The sequence below is a fragment of the Electrona antarctica genome, assembly GCF_951216825.1.
Source record: "Electrona antarctica genome assembly, chromosome: 3".
NCBI lineage: Eukaryota > Metazoa > Chordata > Actinopteri > Myctophiformes > Myctophidae > Electrona > Electrona antarctica.
This window is the reverse complement of record NC_136808.1, coordinates 59,630,675-59,640,090: the sequence shown is the minus strand read 5'-3', so window position 1 is coordinate 59,640,090 and position 9,416 is coordinate 59,630,675. Positions and strand designations below refer to the sequence as shown.

At 40.9% G+C, this 9,416-nt stretch overlaps 1 protein-coding gene across 2 annotated transcripts; it reads right to left on the bottom strand.

The window, feature by feature from the left end:
• Nucleotides 1–258: 258 nt before the first annotated feature.
• Nucleotides 259–6,410, bottom strand: nudt21 (nudix hydrolase 21). Of its 2 annotated transcripts, none has more exons than XM_079497483.1 (7): nucleotides 6,059–6,410; nucleotides 5,078–5,278; nucleotides 4,699–4,762; nucleotides 4,083–4,175; nucleotides 3,875–3,950; nucleotides 3,275–3,389; nucleotides 259–683 (listed from the first exon to the last, which is right to left on the bottom strand). In XM_079497483.1, exons 1-7 carry the CDS (start codon nucleotides 6,178–6,180, stop codon nucleotides 662–664), a joined length of 693 nt encoding a protein of 230 aa, XP_079353609.1. In that variant the 5' UTR covers nucleotides 6,181–6,410; the 3' UTR covers nucleotides 259–661. The 2 variants fall into 2 exon arrangements, with proteins under 2 accessions (XP_079353609.1, XP_079353610.1); XM_079497484.1 differs by having other exon boundaries at nucleotides 4,086–4,175; nucleotides 6,059–6,408.
• Between the last annotated feature and the right edge of the window lie 3,006 nt (nucleotides 6,411–9,416).

Sequence of the window (9,416 nt, the reverse complement as noted above, 5' to 3'; positions counted from 1 at the left end):
AGTCCTTTATGTACCTTAAGATAGCCTGATGAAGGTCTAAACTAAAGCGTAAACCACACATATGCAACTAGTCAACTCCTTGCAAAAAACATTTGTAACATCAACTGCACCAATGCAACTTGGGGATAATGGTTGCTAAGAGTTGCATGACAAATCATTCTTGGGCTTAACTAGCAAATATTTCTATATCTTGCATTTGAAGACATGAAGACAGATATAGTATTGCAGCATGCACATACACCTTGACCTTTCAAAGACCACATTTGAAATTGATTTATTAAAAAAAAAAGCATTGCATCTTAAAAGAACAGAAATTCGATGTCATGGGTTTGTTTTTGTTTTTTTTACATCAAACACTGCCATCTTCTGTGGGAGCATAAAACCGGACTGACACACTAAGAAATTAAACATCATGTTTGCTAGAAAACTGCTCCCGTTCCTTTTTCAGATAAAAAACAAAAGAAAGATCACAGACAGTATGTTCTTCCATCAGTAATAAACTTGTCATTTACGGCCCGCATCTCCAATGTAGTAAAGTTCATGTTTAAGTTAGGCCAGAGTTTAGTCACCCTTTGTCCATAATCCCGCTGTCTCTGATCCTGACTGGAAAATGCTGCGCTCATAGAGACAGCCAGACACTGCACATATTTTTCCACGCAATTTAGTTGTAGATGAAGTTGAACCTAAGGAAAGAGGGGGAACAAAAACATTAACATATTATAACATATATATATATATATACATATATACAGGACATGGTTAGTTTTATGCTTTGCACATTTATTTAACTTTCGATATTTGACTTCTGCGTGTGCCGTCTTCAGAATGTTTTTTGAGTGTTGCAACCACTCCTAGGACCAGCAATCCGTCTGTCTCTGTGTCTGTCTGTATGTTTGGATTACCAACAGCGTTTCACCACTCACTTCAGACAGGTCTGATTTCCTACCATCATATGTTCAACTAAATTCATAGTAGGAGCTGTAAAAAAATAAAAATAACTCACAACTAGATTTTTAAAAAAAACATGTATTGACAGGTACATAGGCAAAACATCTAGTGCACATGAAAAGAAAAAGAACCTGCACACTGCCAAACGTACATTTCTCGCATGCCTGAGGAGTCATAGTAGCAACATTGATTTCTTTCATTCTTATTCTCAGTATCAACAAGTAGTCTCTTTACCAGGTGCATGGCTCAGAATAAATCATAAGCAGAAACATTCCAACACGTTTCAATAAATTAATTCATCCATATTTCCTAATAAAAGAATAGAAGGCAAAGCTCTGTCTACCGAGCAATCTTCGTTCCTACTCTCACCTATGGTCATGTGTGGGTCATGACTGAAAGAATAAGGTCGCGAATACAAGCGGCCGAAATGAGTTTTCTTCGACGGGTGGCTGGCATCTCCCGTAGAGATAGGGTGAGAAGTTCAGTCACACGAGAGACTCGAGTAGAACCGCTGCTCCTTCGCCTGGAAAGGAGCCAGCTTAGGTGGTTCGGGCATCTGGTTAGGATGCCTCTCGGGCGTCTCCCTAGGGAGGTCCTCGACGCACGTCCCACTGGGAGGAGACCCCGGGGCAGACCAAGGCGCAGTTGGAGGAAACACATCGACTCACTGGCCTTGGAACGTCTCGGAATCCCCCAGGACTAATGTTGCTCTGGAGAGGGAAGTCTGGAGCACTCTGGTGGAGCTGTTGCCCCCCGCGACCAGACTACGGATGCGGTTGAAGATGGATGGATGGATATTTCCTAATAAACTCCTTTCCAGTTTCATCTACATCTCACCTGGACAAAATCGCCTGTTCGAAATGTCTAACTGAAAGTACAAGTCTACATCACGTTGTCCAGTCTACTGGACCTTTCTATATCCCTATCCACTTAAGACAATTTAAGAGACTAGTCCTTACCCGTTCTGAATATATGAACAGCAATATGATGTTCACCAGATGGGGCAGTAGAGTACTCTCTACTGCCCCATCTGGCGGAGTCAGGTTAATATAAGGAAGTGTAGGCTACAGACAGTGAGACATTTTTTGGTGCTTTTACAGATAGATACATGTTGTCCAGTCTACATATAATATCGCTGTTGCCGGGCAGAAACCTCCCATCTCCATATTCTAACTTTGTGGGGGGGGGGTTTCTCCCCGTAAATGAATGCATTACTTAATCATACTACACACAAAAGTATCAAAAGTAGCAGATCTGCAAGCTCGAAAACATTGAGGTATTTCCGTTCTTTTCAAGTTTCAAACCATTAACCAGTCATAAATTAGGCATTGCATAATTACTAGAATAAAAGGTGGATTATTGATTGCACAATCTCACACACATTACAGTTTTAAACGGGTGGCCATAGACTAGAAGTGGCAGAGTGTGTCAGGGAATCAGAAGGTCCAGTGTTTGCCCCCTGCCTGCTCTGCTCAGTCTGTGTGTCATAGAGTCCCTGAGCAACTTGACACTTAAAACCTTTGCAGTCTCATATGGCACCGGTGCAAAAAAGGACAGGTATTTTGTATTTTAATTTAAAACAAAATACCAGACGGTAACCTAGGGGTGGGCGATAAATATTTGCAGTTCTATACCTTAATTTATACTTTTGTAGAATGACGGCTTCGTTAGCCAAAATTAAAAACCTGAAGTATTTGTCTAAATGTTCTGTTACTCCTTTTTCTTTTAGTTACTGTTACCTTGTAGGTGGATGAAGAAATATCGTGATAATATCATGTCTTGTGATACTGCTTGAAAAATCATTGTGATATTATATTTTACAGAGCTGTGTGTGTCACTGTGGGTGGGTGGGTCTGAGCACGAAAACTGCATGATTGTTTTCCACCACCTGTGCGCAACCTAACACACACAAACATATTAACTGTATATATATATGATGATTTTGGGTGTGCCAGTACAGTCACAGTACAGTACAGTAGAGGGTACAGTAGCGAGACCCCCACACGGTAACTCTGTCACTTCTCAACCGTTTCGGACACGGGGCAGCATGCCGGAACCAGCCCGGCCCCCTGGGCGGGTTTCTGTGGGTCTGGAATTCGTTCGCACATGCTTTTTTTCGTTTAAAAAAACAACAAAAAACGCCTGCGGTCCCCGAGGCTAGGTAAGGGTGGGTGACAATAAAGGTTTTCCGGTCATTTATTAAGTCCCTCTCCAAAGACCATTATAAAAATGTCATGAAAAACCATCATGAAAATCCTCAAACCTATACAGTACAACATACAGTGACACTATACAGTACACAAAGAAAAGAGAAGCTTAAATATACCTGCTCAATAGCTGTGGTAGACTGGAGATGATTGGCCCATACCCAGGAGCATTGTCATACAGCTCAAACAGCGGCGCTGCCACCAGCTTATAGTTCTTGGGGACAGCAAACAAGGCTACAGGGGAAAAAAGCACAGGCATGAGTGAAAGGGACAGCAAAACAAAATGTAAGCACTCGTCACAAACAACAGTCTTTTACCGGGTGCATGGTCCGAAGAAAATTAAACAAAAACACAAGATCACCAGCACCAAAGTTGTTCCAATACCGATACCAGTATCGGAAAAGTCCAGGATATTACACGATCAGTTGTTCTCAAACATTTTAATTTCAAGGACCCCCATAACTCTCAGGGTTACAGACCTGTAAGGGTGTCTATTTGAGACCCCCTCAAGGAACCCTGAGTCACTGGACCGTTTGAGTTCACTCTGTTTTGATCAAATTAGACCTGAAAGTGCATTTTCTCTTTACTAAAGAGCTGAAGAGATGGGAGACCCCTATACTGAACTAACAGTGTACAGGGATAATTACTTAATTATCAGAATATCGAGCTATTAGAACTTACTTGAACAAAAACATGCTCCTATGGTCTGATGCACTTACCCTTTTCCTGCAACTGAACAAGGAATAGTTTTTTATGTTCCTTAGGTTTGGTGATGTGTGCTGGAATGTAAGGGTACTGCAAAAACACAACCAGTTCAGAGTTTGGATTAGCATGATACAGTTAAGTACAAAATGTGTACCATATGACATTTTGTGCTTAGCATACAAGCAAACATTTAAAATCGGTAAGTAATCAATCTCATCTGACCACCTGTGGAGGCTCAAAGTTGGGGCGCCACCAGTTGCCAATGCAGTCATCAATCACCCAGTCCTGTTTCACCCCATCCTGACGGCCGAGGATCTGACATACAACCAGAATAAATATCATTGTTTATGTCCATCGCCACAAGTCCATATTTATATTTTATTTATAATAATAATTGAGCTTCAACTGCACACGTTATGTGTGATTCTATATCTGCTGCCATGTAAGGCGCGATTCATACTCCTATTTTAGAGCCGAATAAAAGTCGGTTCGGCGCTGTAGAGCCTACAATGTGACGTCATTTGAGGTTCGGGGGGGCGGGTACCGTTCTAAAGTCGGCTCTTCGGTGCTACTGAAAATTTCTGACGAGCCGAAATCATTTCGGCACTACAGCGCCGAAAAAGCGGTAAAATAGGAGTATGAATCGGCCCTATGTCTCCTGCAACCGTTTCTCAACTTTATTTTTTTGACCACGACACCATATGCAAATTTGACATTGTGTCCTCGTGTTATATGACTTTATTTAGCCCCTTTCTTTCTCTGTTCTTTAAACCATACAACACTTTTCTTGACACTGTTTGGGATCTTGTACAACAATAAAGTAGAAACAAAGTCTTACCTCCGTCATCAGGCGCTTCAGACCTTCCACCTCATCTTCCCCTGGACTCAACTCTCCACCAGGTCTGCAAAAGAACATAAGAACCTCTTATCTCCATATTTTAACTTTTTTTCGTAGATTAACACCCTACTTGATCATACTACCTACAGCGTCACACAAAATGACAAAAGCAGCAGATCTGCAAGCTTGCGACACGAGCTTGTAGATCTGCTACTTTTGCTATTTCTGAAATTGACTCCTGAAAGCTAACAATTTTGGACATACGAGGTTTCCACCTGACAGATGATAACTACTGTCATAAATGCACCGGACAAGTGAATGTTGAAACAATACACCTTTAAGCCATTTAAAGGTCTCAGGTTTAAGACTTTCCACTCACAGTTTGAAGAACGTGGTCCCAAGCTGCAGCAGTAATACATGAGGCAGTCTGTGTTCGTGGACAATGAGGACACCCTCCACTGTCCTCCTCATGCCCATCTTGTCAAACTCTTCCCTCATCCGCTGGAACCTGGCTGCCACCGAGCTGTCCTTCTCATACAGAGGCTCCTTGGTGCCGAACGTGTAGTTGGTAAGAGGGTATCTGCAACAATACAATACATGCACATTCATTAACATTCATGTGAAAGAAATACATGTAGCAGAGTGGCTCAGAGCCTCTTTCACACGGTACACCCACGTTCGAATCCCAGCGTGACACACACACACACACAAACACACACACACACACACACACACATGGTCCTTGCAGAGATGCAGACTGATGAGTTTTTCAGAAAAACGGCAGAAAATCATATCAGTGACAGTCATATATATAATATATATATATATATTTTTTTAAATTAAGTTCAAGCTCCCCTGTCTCTCCAATTGCACTTGTTTTGGATCAAATTGGTATCCCTAGTCCCTATCCTACCTGAAAACGTATTGAATGTTTACAAAAGAGCTGTGGGAGACAGGGGGACCCCTGATAGTAAACAGTCTATGATTACTGTCAGAATATACTTATTTAACACTCATTTTAGCCAAATATAGCGAAGCCAAATATGTCACTTATGATGTAGCCTACCTAAATACACATTCATTCATTTGGGCTTTCTTGCTCTTGCACAGGACCAGGCCAGAACACATTGCAACCGATTACAGCAGCTTACACTAACACAGATTTAGACTCTCGTAGATGTATTTAACGATTCTGACTGTCAGAATCTAGCACAATAAGCCAAATGGACAATTCTCCAAAAAAAAAAAAAAAACGGCGAGCGAGTCGATAGCGTAATAAGAATACTTATATCATGTTGGTAGAAATCTTCTGCAAAATGATACTAACAACAATACTTCTACGACTACTATTATTACTTACAGGTTGATGGTCCTCTCCAGCGTGAGGGGTTTGGCCGGGCCGCTGATGTACTTGTTTCCCCCGAACTGAACGGCGCCGCGCGGCCAGCCGGTGGAGGAGCGAGTGGGAGGCACGACCGCCATAATAACAATATGGATATTAATTAATACACTGCAGGTAGAGTAGTAGAGCCGCGGCGGTAAAAGGGATGGGGGGGATATGATCAGAATAACAAAGAAAAACTACACGAGAATGAATCACGGAAGGAAGGGACCAACACACACAAAAATGTCGCCGCGGCGCGTTCCCTTCTTCCTCCTCCTCTTCCTTTCCGTTTCCGCTCCAGTGTTGCCAGGTTTTGGAAGAGAAACAAGCAAGCATGTCTATGAAATCAAGCCCAAAATAAGCGACTAGGCAGATCTATAAACTCACAATGCGTCGCATGTTGGGGTGGGGGGCGGGGGGAGTGATAAATGTGGAATATTTTATTTAACAACACAAATCTGGTATGGGGGTCCGTGGCACAAAATATGTTTTGATGTTGTAGGGTCCTTGGACAAATTAATCTGGGGGTCCTTGCTTGACATGGAGATGTGTGAGAATCACTGGTTTAAACAACATTAGGGTTAGGAAACAAGCCCAAATAAGCAACTACACTTCAGAAACAAGCCCCCCCAAAAACCGCAACCCTAAAACTACCAATATTTACTAAGCAACTTTACAGAAGAATACGCCCAAAGTCGCTTATAATAGGCGGACATGGCAACCCCTGATGTTGGTGGTTTATCAAGTCTGAGGTGTGATTGCACACCAGTGACCCCTAGTGGCGGGGAGTGTGAACAGCAGTTTAGATTAAAATTATGTGATTGTGAATAGTGAATAGTATATAATAATTCTATGCAGATATGCACATAAAGGGGCGGGTCCATTCTCGAATGTACAATAATGAACATAATTAGCACCTCACAGGCTCTATCTCAACCAGTTGGAAACTGTCTGTGTTTGTCACAGTGTGCAGTGACTTTCTTCCACAAACAGTAGGTTTTTCTTCTCGGGTATAATTCAAATGTTATACTTATATTATATTATATAATATATCATATATAGCATAATTGTGGGTTCATGAGAATCATACAGTATTTCCATAGAACTATCATAATGATTTAATGTTCTGAAATAAATGAAACCTATCTCACATGAATATTTAGCCCTAAACCCTTCACGGAGTATTCTGGTTGTTACGGTTGTCATATCTCACCTGTTTAGCTGTATTACGCTTTATCATTTTGTGAAATGTTGAACATTTTCATGATATTTAGCCCCATCTACTTTGGTGTACAACAAATAGTGAAGATAGCAGATCTACAATCTCACAACGGTCACGATGGGACACACTGCAAGCTTGTGGATCCGCTATGTGTCACGTTTGTGGACTTTCTTTTATTTTTGCCTATGACTGGCTGTGTAGAAGAGAACTTATCTGAAAGCAGTGTGCACTTTGCAGCTGTCGGCCGAAAGTATAATTATCCATGCAGTATGAGTATGACTGTTCTAAATGGCAACGCAGCTTCATTGGACCACCATAAACAGAAAGATAGGAAGTAGTATTCAGAGAGTGGGATTTAAACCGAAGACATTGCAATGATGTGGTCAGCAGCATGCCTTGGAGGCCGTCCAGCCACCAAGCACTTATACAGTGCTTATACAGTTATACAGTGATATATATAAATCTTACAGGTAAAAACACAAAACTCCCCTTATGCCAGAGATGTCCCTGGCATAAAATGGTTTCAGATGGGGATCAGCGGCCAAGTAATAGGGGTGGGACGATATGGGTTCCTCACAATACGATATATATCGCGATATTAGGCCCTCGATAACGATAATATCACGATATTCGATATATTGCGATATTTGCGATATATCGATATATTGTATGAAATTTCATCAACGATATATCACGATATCTGCAACTACAAAATACTTGGAACTGAAAAAATGCAGCATTTTGTATTCCCACAAAGCTGTTTGGAGACTTTGGACAAATCACCATCCAGTAATTCAGTACTTCTGGTTGCTGTGGAATCTGAGTGGGATTTGCTTTATTTTAGCTGTCATTTCCTTCCTTTTTTTTTTTTTTTTTATATCGATATTTTAATAATCAATATCGATTATTTATCGCGGGAGGACGTATCGATATATATCGCCATATCGATATTTCAGCACACCTACCAAATAAGTATCAACTTGGGGGGGTTTTTGACATTATAATTGCTCTACAGTACACTGCAACAAATTACTGCAAAAAAATCAGCTTGTGCTATATTAACTGTCTGAGTTCTGCAGCTCCTCAAACAAAGAATCTATTTCTGCATATTAAAGGAAGTTCAGGGAAATGACCGATTCAATATTCCATTTAATAATAACCACATTAGGTATTGTTTCATATCCATCAATATTGTAAACATATTTTACCACAGTAGTAGTCTTACAGTACATCATCATCATACGTGCAATGCAAAAAATTCAAACATAAATAATAATAACAATAATAATAATAATGAAAAAAGGACAAAGACACTGCTGGATTTGTCTATCATGTCACACGAGGGTGTCAGTTCTTTGGTCCAGGGGTCCACCCTTCGTGGTGTGCTGCTGTGATATGGTGGTCCCTGTATGTTGTTTACCTTATCCTTCACTGTCCTGTATGTTGTTTACCCTTATCATTCACTGTCTGTATGTTGTTTACCCTTATCCTTCACTGTCCTGTATGTTGTTTACCCTTATCCTTCACTGTCTGTATGTTGTTTACCCTTATCCTTCACTGTCTGTATGTTGTTTACCCTTATCCTTCACTGTCTGTATGTTGTTTACCCTTATCCTTCACTGTTGTTTACCTTATCCTTCACTGTCTGTATGTTGTTTACCTTATCCTTCACTGTCTGTATGTTGTTTACCTTATCCTTCACTGTCCTGTATGTTGTTTACCTTATCCTTCACTGTCCTGTATGTTGTTTACCTTATCCTTCACTATCTGTATGTTGTTTACCCTTATCCTTCACTGTCTGTATGTTGTTTACCCTTATCCTTCACTGTCTGTATGTTGTTTACCCTTATCCTTCACTGTCCTGTATGTTGTTTACCCTTATCCTTCACTGTCCTGTATGTTGTTTACCCTTATCCTTCACTGTCTGTATGTTGTTTACCCTTATCCTTCACTGTCCTGTATGTTGTTTACCCTTATCCTTCACTGTCCTGTATGTTGTTTACCCTTATCCTTCACTGTCCTGTATGTTGTTTACCCTTATCCTTCACTGTCTGTATGTTGTTTACCCTTATCCTTCACTGTCCTGTATGTTGTTTACCCTTATCCTTCACT